The 19,007-nt window shown below is 39.6% G+C and overlaps 1 protein-coding gene across 3 annotated transcripts; it reads left to right on the top strand.

Annotated features, from left to right (window-relative positions):
• Nucleotides 1–238: 238 nt before the first annotated feature.
• On the top strand, nucleotides 239–17,986 carry LOC121298036 (activity-dependent neuroprotector homeobox protein-like). Of its 3 annotated transcripts, none has more exons than XM_041224771.1 (4): nucleotides 239–831; nucleotides 12,566–12,682; nucleotides 13,341–13,433; nucleotides 13,566–17,986. In XM_041224771.1, exons 2-4 carry the CDS (start codon nucleotides 12,575–12,577, stop codon nucleotides 16,953–16,955), a joined length of 3,591 nt encoding a protein of 1,196 aa, XP_041080705.1. In that variant the 5' UTR covers nucleotides 239–831; nucleotides 12,566–12,574; the 3' UTR covers nucleotides 16,956–17,986. The 3 variants fall into 3 exon arrangements, with proteins under 3 accessions (XP_041080705.1, XP_041080704.1, XP_041080707.1); XM_041224770.1 differs by having other exon boundaries at nucleotides 239–835; XM_041224773.1 differs by lacking the exon at nucleotides 239–831 and adding an exon at nucleotides 842–1,072.
• The last annotated feature ends 1,021 nt before the right edge of the window (nucleotides 17,987–19,007 follow it).

The raw sequence follows: 19,007 nt of genomic DNA, 5'->3' as shown, positions 1-19,007 counted from the left end.
CACCTTACCCCCAGTGCTGGAACGTTATTAGGCACAGTGCACAGCCCATCATCGTCCAGAGGAAGGCGCCAGCTGCAATCTCAACGCATGCGTTCTGGTTTAATCACAATCTACCGCACGACGCCCCCTATTGGAAATGCGATAGCGTTTCATTTCTTTACTACCCCCCACTCCTTCAAGTATCGCGAGTGTATATTCTGGGTTTATATAATAACCTGTCATCTTGTATGTCTTGAGTGAGAGCTGTATTTCATTGTGTTTGGGTGAGTATGTGTTACTGCAAAATACAGGTAACTAACGGGACTGGGTTTGGGCATCCAAGTTGTACTCTGTTGGACAATGAAGCGCCCTTATGCTAATCAAATACATATGTCACTTCCGCTCTTTCTCGGACGCCATTTTGGCCAGTGCAGGTTTAAGCTGGGGTGTATTGTCTGAGTAAAAAAAAAAAAAAAATAAGAAACATTTCTTTACTTTCCTTCCGAATCCAGTGGTTATCTAGATGTGTTACTGTAGCACAGCAGCCGCAGCAGCGAAAGTGAGAGCGAGAAGCAGAGCCAGCGAGAGCTCTCGTCTGGTGTCTGAGCAGAGGCTTTTCTGCGCTGCCTTACTGAACTCCGGAGAGCTCCCTCTTTCGGTTCGGTGTGTTTCCCTGGCACGGAAAAGCGGTTATTCGGGCTTTCGGTGAGGAGGAGGAGGAGGAGGGGGAAGAAGAAGAAGAAGAAGAAGAAGAAAAAGAGGGAGCGAAAGAAAGAGAAAGGGAGGAGAGAGTGAGCGGCCGCCCTTTGTCTCCACTGCAGCTCGGTTACAATTGCCTCCACAGCGTCCTGAGTAGGTAAATTCCCAGCCGTAACGCAAACTACAATTGCAGGGTTGACGGATATCGGTTGCAGTCTTGTATGCTTTATTTTCATTTATTTATCACGCTCTGGAGTGTCGAGTCGAACTCAGACGTAAAAAAAAACAATAAAAAATAGGAACCACGTCGCATATATTCTGGCCGGGGTGCTGGCAAGCTTTGGGTTCTTCTCCCACAGCGTATGACCAGATTCCCACTATAGCCCCTAGCTTGGTGAGTTGTGTTTTGTCTTATTTTCTGAAAAAGCAAAGTTCTTTTGTTGTGCCCAGGGCAGTGCAACGGACATCTGACAAGCCGGTCGGTGGGAGGGATTGCTAGCTAGGTACAGGGTTTATTGATTGAGTTGTGTTTATTGTTTTTGTTTGTTTGTTTTACTGAACTCGGTGCAGTTTAACTTTGCATTATCAAACGGGCACCCTTTTTGTTATAACTGTTGATTTAAGTGCATATACTGTTGCGTTTATAGTTGGACTTCCCTTAGTAGTTGGGTGATATTCTGTGCATTTGTATTTATCGGAAGCTTTGGGTTTATATGCAGATGTGTTTCAGTCGACATAAGCTTTTCCCTGCGTGAGTTGCACAAACCCATTCATTTGTCATAATTGAGTCATGTACTGCTACTGACGGTATCTGTGTCATTACTGTTATGGCTGTTAAACTTGCAAACCCTGTCCATATTAAAGTATACCTCTTATTAGTTACATCTTTATTACCTATATTCGATTATGTGACAGTCCCAAGATTGAGATAATCAGTTAATTAACCACTTTTTTTATGATGATGACGTTGTTAATAAAATGGCGGGGTTGAAGTTTAATATATAGATACCATCCCTTACATACCCCTTTTCATTTAGGAGACCCATATGCTCTTGCACAGTTTAGCGTCCGCAATGATCACAGCCTTGCCGCCGCTTTGCCTCCCCGTCAATGTGACAGCCAACTCGTTCAATTACTCCTGTGCACAATTCCTGTTTACAAAGTTTTCACGTTTGTCATCAACGAGGCAAACTAACAGTGGGCTCTTCAATGAATCTAGAATTATTGGGGTTCCAGTACTTTCTGTATATGCCGTGCTTGGCTGTTTTATAGCTTGGTGCCTGCAGAACCCCAGCCCCCACCCAGAATTGACTGCAATTTTAGACCATAAAATCAGGTTTTATGCTCGACTCAGTAGGAGGCGCCATTTCTGTAGCGAGGGGAGGGAGAGGCTGCAATGGCAATCTGTGGAGGCTTACATAATAACTGCAGCTCGCCAGCGCCCTCTAGAATAAGTACTGGAGGAACCCAGACCTACTATGCAATTTGGCACACACACACTTGTAGTGTAAGCTACAGCAAATGCATGCCCAGGTTCAGCTACTATCAAGACATCCAGGTAATGCAGAAACCTTATGATGTGACAGACAGGTGGATATCACAGAGCACTTTCTGAAATGCAGGGACGTGTGACAAAAAGTTTAGCAGATCATTCTTGCACTACTACAGTACTATTAAGCCTAGATTGCTTTTATAGTATAGGATAAGATGCCTATGTATTTTTGGCATTCACTAAACGTCATTAGTGGTTAAGCTCTACCATGTGAAAGCCACTCAAAGTTTTAGCTACAGTGATCTGAGAAAGCTCTTCCAATTGTGAAGTTAAACTTGGTATGGACATTCCTGAGGGTGATTTGAAGATATTCCACATGGCCTTTCGGCAAGGGCTTGGATTCTGGGAACCACTTGTCTGAATTTACATGGTCTTCTTAGGAAAAGTTTTTAAACATGCTGTCAAAGGCATGAGGCTATTCTACACGGAGCTGACACTGTGTTCCTGGCATACTTTTCTTCTTATACTGGTAGTGCTCCAGCCCTTTGTAGTAAGTGTGGAGTTTAGCAATAGCGTTCATTAGGAGGCAGTGTGGTCCAGTGGTTAAAGTCCAGGGCTTGTAACCAGAAGGTGTCTGGTTCAAGTCCCTCCTTTGCCACTGACTGACTGTGTGACCCTGAGCAAGTCACTTAACCTCCTTGTGCTCCATCCTGCAGATGAGATGTTAAATCAGTGTCCTATTGTAAGTGACACTGCATATAACGCACAGTATCACAGCCTACCTCTGTAAAGCGCTTTGAATTGTGGTCCACTATGAAAATAGACATATATGTTATATTAACCCATTTATTCCTCATTTTGATGCGCATGGATGGGCATTTAATATTAGGCTATAAGGTGTTCCATTCTCTGAAGGTAGGATAGGTCATTGGCGACTGACGTTTTTCATGGACCCGCCAAATAGGCACTGTAGCTTTAAGTTTACTAAGCAAACCTGACAAGACTCCCCCACACTGCATAAAAGATGAGCTTGCATTTTACAATACTTATTAAAAATGAATTGCTGTACTAGTGGTTTTAAGCGGTACTGCGTCTGGCAGATCTTGATTAAGCAAGTCAACCGTTAATAACACAGAATGTGTCTTAATGGCATGTTTTTATTTATTTTATTCAGTAATAGTTTTAAATTAAAGTTTGGTATTTAGAAAACTGGGAACTAGACTGATGAGCGAAAATTCTCATCCACAGAAGTTGTGGAATTAAATAGGACCGATCGTTTGAAACAAAGCTGTGCTTTTTCCTCTCCAGTACTGCAATAGCAATAGACATGTGACAGAGTTTCAGTGTTGGATGATATGGAATCACAAGACATGACAATGCTGTATAATTCAACTGGCCAGCAAGTGTTTCAACTATAGAGTCATTTAAGTTAAAACGTTAAAGCCTGTGCTGTCTGTAGTTCCTTATTTGGACCAATTATGAACCTTAGCAGATGGCATGCTGTTTGTTTTTGTACATTTGGATGCTTTTGGGAATTATTTTTGTTTTATCATTTGCCCAAAGCACTCCCTAGCAGCACTATGACTATCCACACCCACCTGCAGTAAAACGTTCAGTGCTATGAGTGCCTGGGGGCCGTTGTGACTCAGCTGTACAGAGCACAGTGGGCCAGGCTTGATGGGTCACGCCTGTAGGGTTGTGTCAATTCACGATTCGTTGTGTGCCGATGAATCGTTAAACTTCCTTCCCAATCTATATCATAATAGAGGTATGTAATGATCGACTTACCTAATTTATGCATCATATAAGTAGCCCGTGTGAGGTAGTTTCAACTGAGCCCCAGGTGAATAAATATGAGACTGTGTCAAGGTGTGGTAATATTAGTGAGGAGAGGTGGTGTGCTACACACAACCAGTCCCCAAGTTAATAACAATTTAGCATGAAGTAGTTTTTCAGCATACCTTAAGTCAATTTTGTTGACACAGGGCGTGATTTGTGTTGGCATTAATGTAGTGCCACTCAACAGTAGAATCTGTAACTTGAGAGTAAAATGCTGCAAAAAAAAAAAAAAAAAAAGGACCAGTGAACGAAATACACGGTTTACATTTTTTCAACACGATCTAGCAATTTGACAATTACTCTACCAGTGTTTTTAAAAAAATTAAAACACGCAAACAAGCATAGATAAATCTCAAATCAAAATGCTGGTAAAGTATCTGGATATAAGGTACAAGTGGTTTTTTTTAGTATTATTTAAAAATGATATGCAGTTATTTGAAAGTACTAGTCTGCGATATAGTCTCAAAGGAGGCCTACAGGTCGGGTGTCGGTTTGATTCAGTGGAGGTTTTTATTCAGTACTTAGCCGAACGTTGGGATTATCGGCGGATATGCCCGTTCTGAACTGATTTGATATATTGTAGGGTATGCTGACTTGGAAACCCTACACAGTTAATGCAAGGAGACGGGCGTACTACTCTACTGACCTGTATATTGCATCAACAGTAAAATGGCAGGTACATTTAGAGGTGGAAAAACACTATACCTTACCTGACGGGACTTTTAATATTTAATGCAGGATACATTTTAATACAGTGTGCACCAGTCACTGTTTTACTTTGAGATTTGCACAAAAAAATTGAATATTGGGGGTACAGAATCCGTGCCACACTGTCAGTCATTGCACTAATAACAGGTACAGGGTTTGAGGGGTATGGCAATTAAAGGCCTTGGCACCAGAAGTCGGGGACATATTTGCTGGGCAATTTACATAGATATTATAATAAGGTTCAAGTTATGCAGAGATTTATAAACTAAATAAGGTTGTATTACTGGCAACAAGTGTAAGGCCATTTCTATTCAGTAACTAGAGTATTACATTCTTAAACAGAATTAAGCCAGGTAAATGGGGAGCAGGTAATGGGAGTACACCTGTGGAAGTGATTTCAGAGCCGGCTTTTCCTCTGAATCGCGTTGTTCTGGTCACTGAGATTGCATCTCCTAATGTATCCAGGCAGGGCTCCAGTGATGCGAGTTCCGTCAATCCCTTGCTCACGAGTGTGCCAGGACAACCTACTGGTTGTAGAGATGCCTGGGTGCCTTCCTTGTTAAACCTGCATAGTTTACTTGGTTTGTCGAAGATGAGAGCTCCACAGACATGAATGGCTGTAACTCCCATCCCATTTTGTATTATTTACTGCATCTTGTAAAGCGCTTTGTGGTGGTGTTCCACTATGAAAGGCGCTATATAAAATAAAGCTTGATTGATTGATCTTGAGCTGGGCTCCTGCTTTATTCAGGAGTACGGAATGCATGCTGACAAGTAATCACACCAAGAGACAGTCAAGGGACTTTACACTTGTCACAGTTTTAAATGTGTTTGCAGATGTTACTGTTCATCATGTTAGTTCATTTATACGGTACTTGTAATAATTTTCCCTATGAAAACTTCAATACAAAAATACTAACATACCTCACCCCTGTTTTTATCCATCACACAGTCATTGCCCATTGCTTGAAATCTCTGATAGCTGCTCTGTATGTCCATTGCTCAGCCTTGACCTCTCCTTCATGCTTTTTTTAAGTCACCTAGTCCCCATTCACCTTCTGGCTTTCATCTAATTTCTCTCTGTAGAGGTGGTCCAGTGGGTAAAGAAAATAGCTTGATACCAGGAGGTTCTTGGTTCAAATCCTAGCTCAGCCACTGACTCACTCTTTGTGAACCTGAGCAAGTCACTTAACCTCCTTGTGCTCCATCCTTTGGATGAGACTTAAAACCGAGGGTCTGTTGCAAGTGACTCTTCAGCAGCAGTTGCTGATGCATAGTTTCTCCCAACTCTCCAAGTCGCTTTGGATTAGCACACAGCATAAGGTTAAAATCAGAATAATTTGCAGCCTCTCCTTCAGAATCCAAAACATATTAATTTGCTGAAAACTATTTAATAAAGTGCTCCATTTTTATTTAGTATTTCTATTTGTATTTCAGGTTCAAGAACCTTCTCCATTAAAGTGTGTGTATAAAATAATTTTTGGCAGATAAAATCTTCCTTAAATTAAGAAGTATTAACAACCATATACTGTATTTCTTTGAACTAAGATGCACTTTTTGAACTGTTTTTTGCATCTCAAATAGCCTACATCTTCAAGTACAGCAGTGATGTGTGTATTAAAATCGCCAACAAAAGACGTGACTACCTGTGTACACAAACAAAAACATTACTGCCCCATCTCAAATCATCCATGACATGAAGGCAGCCATTTTCAAAGAAGTATTGTTATTTTCCTGAGGAATTCAAAGAGAAGCTTTTACAATTTCAGCGTTGCTAACAAACCGTACCAGCTTGGACAGATCAGAAATGCTGATCAGACCCCCATATTTTTCGACATGCCACGCAGTACCACAGTTCACAAACTGGGAGTAATCGCGACTGGAAATAAGTGGCAGCACATAACTGTAATACTCTGTGTGATAGCAGACAGCTGCAAACTGCCTCCATATGCATAACTGAGATAGTGTCTTTTTAAATGCATATTTATTTGAGGTTTTATTATTTCCTCAAATTGAGGGTGGGAAGTTTGGGCAGTGTCTTAAATTCGAAGGAATATGGTACGTTTCATAAGAATTGCAGTCCAATGCATGTCTTCCGGATTCCATAGTGTACTTAATATCACAAATCAACTAAAAAAATTTGGGCCAAGGCAATTATGAAGCAATAAGTAAAATAATAATTAAACCGACAAAGAGAAATCAGTCCGTACATAAAATAAAAAATAAAGCAAATGCAAAAATTACTTGAGATACTGGTCTGGTGTATAAAGTCCCGGTTGTTGTATTTTAAGCAGTTGAATGTGGTAGCAATCACTTTGCTCCTAAAGTGGCACCTAATAATTCGATTTGGCTTATAAGCCCTTGGCTCCCAAAGCAAACCGTTTGTCTGGAGCCCTGTGCTTGTGCCGTTCTGATCACGTGCATTTTGAAACCACAAAGGCAAGGCATCCACAGTTTGCTGTTCATGGCTGTATTATGGATTTGTAATGTTAGCCAGAATCAAGTAAAGTAAAGTAGTGCTGGTTGGGACAATACTAGTTAGCTGCTTGATTGATGCACATCTCTGAAGGGCATGTTAACCCTGGCCTATAATGATTGCATGCTAATGAACCATACATTCAAAAGATTAAAAAAAAAACTCGAAGCTGAATAGTGTACACTCTTTGTAAAAACAACTCGCCCATTACTACTTGTGAATTTTTTTTTAGTTTTATGGCTTTACAGTATTTTACGTGTTTTTTCTAATGATGCCCGATTTAATTTGTGTGACTTATTTAATTATAAACACACACTTAGCTGTCAGAACTGTGTTTGTGGCCCTACAGAATGCTGTATGAATCTATCTGACATAGGGGTCTATTCAGTAAGCTTGAACTTGTGAGTTGAAGAAAGAATGTTTTTTTGAAAGCCGGTGTTCAGGAATAAAATAAAGTTTGACATTCCTTATACTGCCCACACTATTGGTGGTTTCATTAACAATAGGTAGGACAGTTTTGTAAATGTCCATGTACAATACCATTATGTACAATACCATTGTGCACAGCTGTAACAGTTATCTATTCACACTATTTTATTGTTTTGAGATTCAGCTTTTATTCGGGAGCTCCTCTAAATCCCTTGTTTAGAAAGATACAGGGTATTAATGCATGTGACAGGGTAGCCGTGTGAATGTGTGCATTCGCTGCTGAGTGGCAGGCAGGAGATCGAGACGGAGGTTGAAGTCGCCCCGCAGACTAACATAATTTATTAGCAACACACTGAACAGCTCACGCGACACTACCAGCAACGGCAGCGCACAGAGCACATACAACACTGTGTACGAAAACTCTGGTAGGATCTACAATATCTGAACTAATCTTCTCTGTTCAATAATAAACGAACGTTGCTGAAGAGCTTGATCTTGGCGGATAAGCGGTTAGGGTGGAAATGTGAAGGGCGGTGATGAATTATTGTATTTAACAAAAATAAAGTATTTTTTTATTAATCTGTACACATGAGTTAGCTTTATGAATACAGGTGATGTTTTTGTAATGTACATAGTTAATAACATGTTTTGTCGTGGGATTTTAACCAATGAAATGGCCAGGAAGGAGAACGGTCACAAAAGCCCAATGCAGACTGCACCCATTCCACCTGTCGGAAAACAGCAGAAAAGGGTTTAATTTTCTGATGGGAACAATGTTCAGGATAAGAGTCGGGCTAAAACAGACGGAGACAGCGAGTTTCGGACTATCGGAAGGCACCTTTGATATTCGGGGCCAATGTGCGCCGATGGATTTGGTCGGGAGCCGAAGATTATGCTTCCTTTAAACGAGACCACCGGTGCAATTTCAGCAATCAACAAGTTAAATGCTCAGTCATCTAAAGTGCAAGCACCCATCTGCTACTTTGGAAGAAAACGCAGCATATGTCAAAAAAACAAACAAGCATTGCATCTTTTACTGTGAGCGATGTGAAACAACTTTTAATTTGGATTTTGACTGTAATGTTAAGCCTTTGTGGTTTTGAGTTCTGCTGTTAGTCTCCTACTGATCAGCTTGATTTTTGGAATCTGATTTTTTTTTAAATATAGTATGTAAAGTTTAGATTAAAATGTTACAAAAAGTGAAATGCATCTCTGCAGCCCTGGCACACTTCCGCTAGCAGAAGCTGAGCCACGTAATTCATAAATTGTAACCAATAGCAATTTTTTTTTTTTTAAAAAGAGAGAGATAGAATTGTTTCCATGTGAATAGGCCATAATGTTAGTGTAGTTTTCAAACCTTGGTGTTTTTTTTTCCATTTGGACAATGTTGTTTTTTTATTTATGTTTTTCTAAATTTACCGTTATGTTTATGCTGGAAATTTGTCAGATTTTACACAAAACAAGGCAAAGGCTAGTGACGGCAGGAATATGAAAATTGGAGAGTGCTATATTTAAATGCCAATGTGTTTATCAAACGTGTCTTAAAACATCAGGATTTGTTTGAATGACTATTTTATACCCTGCTCTATAAAAAGGAATTATTGTTCTTTTAAACTGTTACTGTGAGGGAAGCTTGTTTTTTAGTTTTTTTGTTTTTTTGTTTTTTTTTTAGAATTGCAACCTGATAATGATCAATAATCGTCGTTAGAATTTGCACAATAGTTAGTGTCCGGGTTCGATTTACTACACAGTCCACACTTTTTTTTTCTGATATGTATTTTTAATAAAATGGGATCTCTAAACAATGACAAGGGTGGGCCACGTTTGGAAGTATGTTGAGGAACGAGAGACTGTGGTATCTAAATTATGCCAAACAAAATTGTACCACAAAAACACAGGTTCAATGCTTCATCATTTGAAATGAAAACATTACTGTGGATGAAGTTACTGATAGCAGTAAAAAGCAACTAAACAGAACGCTGTAGACTGCGGCTGACTTGTATTTCGCCCTTATGTCCCTGTGAATATGTATTTAAAAGCAAGGTGTTTTTTTTTCAGTATTAATTCAGAGAATGCATAAGTGTAAATAAATTATGTATAGGCTTACATTTACCAGTACACTTTTCGTAAATCATTTGTATTTATGAAATATATTTATTTCCTGTTTGTGTCACTGATCCCTGAACAGTAGAGTTAATATAACAATGTATTATATTGTTATAACAATAGAACATAACAATGTAACATGTAATAAAAAAAGGTTTATGCGATTCACTTTGTGCCCACAGGGCCAGCACAGGTACATCTCAGTAGTGTGGTACAAATACAAAGATAAAATTTAGTAAGAGAAAAATACAAATGGTTTTTAAAAAGACCAAATTCCCTTTTCTTTTTTTTTTTTCTTTTAGTATTATATGCAGGACAGCCGCTATACCTTACCTTTATTGCATGCACGGATGCCTTGCAATTAATCAACTAATATCTATAAATTAACCAATCAAAAATCTGAAACGTGTGATAGCCCTAATTTCATTATATACTTTGTTGTGCGCGTGCTTTTTTTGTTTTGTTTTTTTATAGTTAAGTCTTTGCGATGTTAAAATGTTCTTTGCTTATTTAGAGTTTCTTTGCTTAAATACTAACCAGGGCTATCGATATACATTTACATATTTTACTTTATTCCAAAGAAAGAAAGAAAGAAAGAAACGTTTCTTTTAAAACAGCACTGTGTCTAAGATATGCTTTTCACAACCCACAGTAATACTCACACAGGCTTTCTCCACCCCCACCCCCCCAGAAGGTTTGCAGCCTGTGCCCCCCGAAGGTTTTGGCCATTCTGATATCCTGCTAACCGCCTGCCTACCCTAATGAGATATTTGTTTGGTAAAGGTTAGGATTTTTTTCCAGTGCTTGAGAACACGGAATGTATTAATCACCGTGTTTTTTCACACTTGGCGTGTAGGAAGAGATGTACAGTAGATGATTTACAGGTATGCTGCTACTAATGCATATTAATGTTTCCTGACGTACAAGATATAATATTATTATAATGATGAAAAACTTTACCGTTTATGGCTGTATAACTTATAAACTTTAGTCGGTACAAGTTTGTGTGTGGTTATATATATATATATATATATATATATATATATATATATATATATATATATATATATATATATATATATATATATATACAAAGGGGTCTCAAACTACATCCTTCTAGTTACATATGAAGTATTTTGGTAATTAAGCTCCTGAATCAATTTTTTCAGTAGTTCTATATGCTACTTCTGCGCTGAGTCTCTCGGAATCAGCCTTTCAGAAGTGGGACCCTTTGTGATGTTCATCTGTCCAAATTGTACCAGGTTGCGTTATCGCACAACAACAGGGTTTGAAATGAAAGTTAATTGCAGTTTCCACCTGTCCTGTAGTTTCGGATTACTATGCATTTAATAAAATTCTCATGCAAAAGGTTTATTTAAAAAAATATGTATATACAGTGCTTCCTCACTATAGAGCTCTCGATGAGAATGCACCTCGGATATAACACTTCTACAGCATGTTCCCTATACTAGTGATTCATGCAGTATTTCTGCAGTAAATACAGTACTGGCATTCAAACTGTAAAAACTTCTCAGTCTAACTTCTGTTTCTGTCTCCCTTTTGATACAGTATCTGAGCTGAAGAAAAGCTGCACTGGTACTATATAACACAGACGTCTTATTCAGCATTAATTTTATAACTAAAGAAATATTAGGCCTATTACATAGTTATCTTTCCTAATGTATTAAATTTTTTTGCTGCGGCTTTCTCTGGGGGACGAGATGCTTCAGCCCCGCTCCAGTAGCTGAACCTGGGGCGAGCCCATTCCCTCTTCCCCTCGCCCGACCCGCTCTCCTTCTCGCTCTTGTTTTGTTTGTCTGTCGCTTCGAACTGAACTCCCAGCCTCAGTTTAGCCAGGATATTTATAGTTTAAAAACTGCTCATTTTAAATGATCCATGAGTGGGAATGTTGCCTTTTTTTTTTGTTTGTTTTTTTGTAAAAATATAGCGTTGATTACATGGTGCTTTATGCATGGTTAATTCACAGAAGGTTACATTTTTGCTTCACTGTGCATTATAGAGAGGGAGGTATTGTATTGTGTTTTAGTCAGATGTGTGTTGTGTCCTGTGGCACCCCCTCCCCCATTTATAATGCTCATATTGTGTGTCCCCCAAGACCCATGTTATAGTGAGGGAGCACTGTATAATAATTCATAATGAATGATTATGTAGTTTTGAGTCTGGGACTTTCTGTAATTTAAACCATTCATCTTTACCAAACATAGGTGCTTTTTGGCATATTAATATTTTTGTGTTGGATAGCCTATAGATTTATTTATTTTTCATTTACTGACGTTCAGTTACAGGGATGACCAGTTCCTACTCTGTTACAGGGCACTGTACGTTAAATGTGTTTTGCTGTACAGTGTGTTACATGTAAACTTAAAATATGCATGTATGTGTATGCATCTCCCCAGCGATGTTCATTCATGTCTCTCACACACACACACACACACACACACACACACACGTGTACCTTGAAATTTGTATTAATGAGAGTTGACATATGGGAAGAAATTTTATATTGGAGAAAATATATCCTTGTAATCTTCATGTACATGCAAAAAATATCTTCTTGTAATATAAATTATATTATCTCCACCTCCTATCTCTGTACGACAAGTACAGTACAACAGAGAAGAAACAATAAATTCAACATGAAAACATTTATCCAAACAGTGAACGTTTAAACACATCCGTACAGTACTGAACTACCAATTTACCCTTGTAGACTGTCTGGTTTGTACCTTGGGAGTGACACCCAATCCGTGGCTGTTGTCTGTTTTGTGGTAGTTTTCATCATCGGGTAATCCATTGTATTTCACTTTGTTTTTCAGGCAGAGAAGATGTTTCAGCTTCCTGTCAACAATGTTGGCAGTTTAAGGAAGGCCCGGAAAACCGTGAAAAAAGTTCTGAGTGATATCGGCTTGGAATACTGTAAAGATCATCTAGAGGTAAGCTGTATCAAAGCTGCACATCTGTCTACTGGAGAGAGTAAAATCTGGACCATCAGCCTGTACCTCATCCCAACGGGATCCAGATATGTATTTTGCCTTGGTAATCACACAGGAGAACTGCATGTAGGGCTTTTTTATAACTGAGAATTTGATACCTGCATATCTGACTTTTTTTTTTGCTTTTAATTAAATTGATGGCTATTAAGCCATTTTATTGATTTTTTAAATTCACAGCTATAATTATGTGGGCCTGGGGGTTTTAATAAGCATTTAGGGCATGAGGAGAAAGCGGTTTGTGAAAAGCAGAGAAGAATCCAGAACAGCAGTATAAGCAGTAGACCTGTTTTCTTCACTGCTGTGCATTGCGGAATCAGATTTGTATCCTATTACAAGTACGTAATTAAAGACATTTTGCAATTAGTCTCATGTGACTCCAAATGTGTGCTACATAGAAAGGTAATAAAGAAAGGAGATTTTATTTATCTGTTGGGATTGATTAGAAATAATACATAGAAGTTTGTTTGTGTTTTTGGTGCAATTAAGTAGAGCCATCATTTATTTTAAACACCAGACATGAGAGAGAAAACACATGGGATCTATAGCAATTCTAATTAATCTAATAACCCCAAAATGACTTTATTTTCTTTCTTTACAGGACTTCAAAGAATTTGAGCCGAATGATTTTTATGTGAAGAATACCTCATGGGAGGATGTTGGATATTGGGATCCTTCTTTAACAAAATCCCAGGTTGGTTTTTTGTGGCTTTTGCTGTCCAGGTGGCTCAGCGGGTTGGCAATGGCATAGGAAGTGTGATCCCCAGTTTTGGGCACTTCTTGTAAGATATTCCACTGTACTAAGTCATGTTTTTGTTTGTTTCAGGAGTACCGATCAAAACCATTCTGCTGCACTGGCTGCCCCTTTTCATCCAAGTTCTTCTCTGCCTACAAGAGCCATTTCCGCAACGTCCACAGTGAAAGCTTTGAAAGCCGGATCTTGCTGAACTGCCCTTACTGCACCTATAATGGAAATAAAAAGACATTGGAAACGCACATTAAACTGTTTCACGTTCCGCAAACAAACAACCTGCTTAGAGGTCCTAATGCATTGAAAGATGGAGCAAAACTTGACAGTACCCTTAAATCTAAGCAGACTGATAGTGTAGAACAGGCTGTGTACTATTGTAAGAAGTGCACATACCGAGACCCTCTGTACAATGTCGTCCGAAAGCACATTTATAGAGAGCACTTTCAGCATGTGGCCTCACCTTACGTTGTCAAGACAGGTGAAAAATCCTTGAACGGCGCTGTTTCTCATGGTGCCAGTGCACGTGAGGATGGAAACCTACATTGTAAAAGATGCTTGTTCATGCCAAAGTCTTATGAGGCTTTAGTACAGCATGTTATTGAAGACCATGAACGCATAGGCTACCAGGTAACTGCCATGATAGGGCACACCAATGTAGTAGTCCCAAGGTCAAAGCCTTTGATGTTGCTGGCTCCAAAACCCCAAGATAAGAATCTTTTAGGTATGCCTCAGAAAACTGTAATTCCAGGTAATGTTAGATCCCTTTCACAGCAAATGATGAGTCGGCTAGCTATACCAAAACCTGGACTAAATTCTGCAGGAATGATGTCCACTGTTCATATAAAGCAGAACGCCTATGGAATAAAAAACATGACACAAGGTTATTCTATTGGGCAGCAAATGAGAATCCCAATGCCGGGCAATGCACAGGTGTCTATTCCACAGCAGTCTCATACTGTAAAGCAGCAGCTTCCAGGAGGAAACGTTCGGAATTCCAGTGCAGGAATGTCAGAGTCCCGGAGTCAGACTCCATCAAGATTCAGTTTCCAGTCTGGAAATGCATCCAGTGCTAACGTAGGATCTTCATCAATGAAGTCGACGCAGTTACAGTCAAGAGTTCAATCCGCAAACACAGTGGCATCCGCCACAAAGGTTGTAAACTCTACAAACGCTGGTACGTCGTATACTCAAAAGTGGAAGATCTGTACTATTTGCAATGAGCTGTTTCCAGAGAATGTTTACAGTGCGCATTTTGAAAAGGAACACAAAGCTGAGAAGGTACCAGCAGTGGCAAACTACATAATGAAAATCCATAATTTCACAAGCAAGTGTCTTTACTGCAATCGCTACTTGCCCAGCGACACGCTACTCAATCACATGTTGATTCATGGGCTGTCCTGCCCGCATTGTCGCGCCTCTTTCAACGATGTTGAGAAGATGGTTGCGCACATGCGAATGGTTCATCCCAACGAAGTCATGGGACCCCGAACAGATTCACCTCTGACCTTTGACCTGACGCTGCAACAGGGTAATCCCAAAAACATCCAGCTAATTGTGACCACTTACAACATGCGCGACGCCCCAGAGGAATCGGTTGCTTTCCATGCACAGAGTAGTAATGTATCCATTCCGCCAAAAGCTACACCAAAAGTGACAGAGAGCACTGAACCTCAGACAGTGAAAAGTGCACCTCAGACAGCAGTACCGTACAAAAAAGATGTGGGTAAAACCCTTTGCCCTTTGTGCTTCTCCATTTTGAAAGGGCCAATATCTGATGCTCTAGCTCATCACTTGAGGGAGAGACACCAGGTCATTCAGACAGTCCATCCGGTGGAAAAAAAGCTTACTTACAAATGCATCCACTGCCTGGGTGTGTATACAAGCAACATGACCGCATCCACTATAACTTTGCACCTTGTTCACTGCAGAGGTGTAGGGAAGACGCAGAATGGTCAAGAAAAAAGTAGTGCACCACCAAGAGCAAACCAGTCACAGGGAACAGGCTCTCTGAAAAGAGAACTGGAGTATTTAGACCCAGGGCTGTCGAAAAGAAGAAGAATGGATGGGGATCGTTTTCCCTCTACTTTTATAGAGAAACCCGAAGAGCCGGTAGTCCTAGCATTGGATCCCCAGGGTCACGAAGATGATTCGTACGAGGCTAGAAAGACATTTCTTACGTCGTACTTCAACAAAAAACCTTACCCCTCCAGGAGGGAAATTGAAAAGCTGGCAGCTAGCTTGTGGTTATGGAAGTCTGATATTTCAACGCATTTTAGCGCAAAGAGAAAGAAATGCATCCGAGATTGTGAGAGGTACAAACCCTCCGCACTCCTAGGGTTCAATATGAGGGAAGTTCATAAACTTAAACATGACATGGATTTTGAGCCGGAATGGTTTTTCGAATGCAAGGATGATGATGAAAGCAGGACATCTAAAACCAATACCGCAAGGTCTGCCGATTCAATCAACCGACGTCTGGAGGAGAGTGCTGCTTTGAAGCAGGCCTCTAAACCCTCAATAGACTCTGAAAGACAGATTTCCACGAAAACCAGTTTTGGAGAAGGTGTGGTGAAGATTGAGGAGGAAACCAACTCAAACAGCATTTCCAAGGAAGAGGAAAACAACTCGAAGAAAAGAGATGCTAGCTCTGAATCTATGGACGAGGGATCAGATAGTGGAACAGAGGAGGAACGTTCTCTGGTGAAAGAACAATCGGAAATGAAAGATGGATGTAAATTGGAGAAGACAGAAATGCGAGACATTTTAGAAGTGGAAAAGACCAAGCTGAAAGGAGGAGGCTGTGACTTGGAGGAGGGTGGAGAAACAGGAATGAAAGATGAGCCAGTCGAGGAGCAAGAACAATCAGAAATTAAATATGGAGGTGAATTGGGGGAGGAGGAAGACGGTTGTGAAGTGGACGGAGAGGAATCGGATGTTAAAGATGTTTGTGCAATAGAGGAATCAGAGATGAAGGACAGCTGTGTTTCTGAGGAGGAGCTACCAGTCATGAAAGGTGCTTGTCGATTGGAGGGGGGTGGAGCCTCCAATTCAGACAGTGGACCTGGATCTCAGAACACTTCAGACTTGGAGGATGGTGCCATGGAGGAGAGAAAGGTTGAGCTGTGGAATGAAGACACATCCCAAAGCGAGGACAGTAAACTGTCAGCCGAGGAAACAATTGCTTCCCTAAAGAGTGACTTCCGAGAGGGGGAGAGCAAGAGTGATTCTGAGGAGAAATACTGGACCAAAGAACATTCATCGGTACCGGAATGGAAAATCGCCTCCCCGAAAAACGAAGAAAGCTTATCCGATCCTGCTCCTGAGTGGCAAAACAGTACAGCAGACAGCGACGGAGATGAGAGACTAGAGAGAATGCTGGAACAGTCTGACAGCATGTCCGAGAACTCCTCAGAACCAGTACACAGCTTATTATCTGGTGTTGGACTGAGCAGTCAGCAAGCATAATGTAAATAACAGTATGAAATACAGCAGCATCAAACTAGTTGTGAAGTCCACAGGTCCGCCCTAGCTTGCTAAGTGGGGTACCACTTTTTACCACAAGCTAATTTAAAAGGCCAATTTAGCGCCATCATATTCTAGTGAGTTTTGTATCCACATTGGCAGTATATATAGTAAAAAAAAAAAAAAGGTTGAGAGATGAAGTAACTTGAAGAAAAAAAGCTGGTGGTCCACAGCAACCATATACAAAAAGAGAAATATTTACAAAGTTTAATAATAATTTTGCCTTGTAAATCTTGTGTATTCCACTATTTACTTTATCGAAATGTTATTTGCATTCAATAGTTAGGACAATGGTTTAAGTGGCTGGTTAAATGAGTAAATATTGGATTTTGCACAAAAAAAACAGTATAAAAAATATATATATATATCCTTCAACTTTTTGTTTTTCATATATTCATTCAAAAAATAGTAACAATGTATATTTGTACAGTCTTTTAGAACTATACCGAGGAAGCTTATCATATTGCTACTGTGTACTCCTTTTATATTTGCTTTATTTTTCTTGTGCACATGCTGTGTAATAAAATTCTACATTTAGTTCTCTTGCCATATGGCTAGAAAGTGCTGTAGTGAGAGTCGAGATTTTGAAAAGCATTTTGCAGGCACTTAATTTAAGGAACATGTATGCTCCCTGACCATTTAAAAATGCAGGACCTGGTTTCATGTTCTGAATCAGCCATTACTATTGACTGTAAAGTTATAAGGACTATGTTTTCTCAAATCATCTTTCTAGCTCAAATCACACAGTTTTACTAAGTTTAATATTCCATAGAGCTGTACTTTGTAGTATACCGTGTTGAATGGAGCAGCCACATGGTGTTTCCTTTAATAGTTTTACTTTTAGAAGATAACACTTTATGGTGGTGTGAACATCATATCATCTAATATATGACTCGCTGTATGTGTGTTTAATTTGTGGTCTTTATTTCCCTTTTGTATTTTTCAGTTCTGAACAATAAAAGTGCTGTATCGTGCTTTGTTGTGATCAGTTTACTTGATTCTTTTCAAACACGGGTAATAAATGAAAAAGCAAGCATGGTTGTCCTTCCTTCTGTTTTACCAAAAGTATGCGAGGAACTGATTTGAACTTGATTGTAAAGCACAACGAATACCCATCATGTTGCTGACTGTCCTAGTTTGTGCAGTGGATCACAATACAATATGGAAACTAGGGCACAATAAAATGGAAACATCATTGTTTGTTTTCTGAAAACAAAACACAGCTCTTTTTTACCATTGGAAATGAGGCACTGAAATAACAGCAGCTCTTTGAATGAGATTTATTACTAGACCCAGTATTCATATCCTTTCTTAGAACCACATATGTGAATAACTGCTATAGGGAAAGGGGTTATATTCAATACTAAACCATTGGAGACTTCAAATTTCGGCAAACCTGATTCAACCTACCTCATCGCCGTTAAGAACATGCAATATAGGCTCATTTGCCTAGCAGAATATGCACATTTTAGGGACTGGTGTGCATTTTCATTGTAGCTGTTGCTCTAAATTGTGTACATCCCTCCTTCAGCAAGTAGCAATACATTTGAATAAAATGATACATTATTTAAATCACTTCAAATGCAACAAACATCTCTGACATACTTCTGCCTCACAAAGACTGACAAGAATGAGATTGCATTGATCAACCCAGGCTGTACGTTAAACACCAACTGTAACAGTAGTCTTGGTGCAGAGATCAAAATGCATTGCAGAGGTATATTTGAGTATATCCACCAATATATTTTAAATATCTTAACATGATTTTGAGATATTGTTTAAGCATCTAAATGGTTTCTCAGGTATCTAAACTAATCTGGGAAGGGTCTAAGTGACAATTTGGCTTGCCATACCTATAGGCGGGCAGGAAAGCAGACTCAGCATGAAGAGTCTGTGGTTCAGAAGGCATCTGAAGCCACTCCCCAATGACCTGTCTTTAATTACTTTTGGCCACACATTAGACATCAGTTTGTAAACAGTGCCCCCTAACAAATA

The sequence above is a fragment of the Polyodon spathula genome, chromosome 23 (genome assembly GCF_017654505.1).
Source record: "Polyodon spathula isolate WHYD16114869_AA chromosome 23, ASM1765450v1, whole genome shotgun sequence".
Classification (NCBI taxonomy): domain Eukaryota; kingdom Metazoa; phylum Chordata; class Actinopteri; order Acipenseriformes; family Polyodontidae; genus Polyodon; species Polyodon spathula.
Note: the sequence above shows the minus strand (reverse complement) of the source record. Positions and strands in the feature narration are given on the sequence as shown.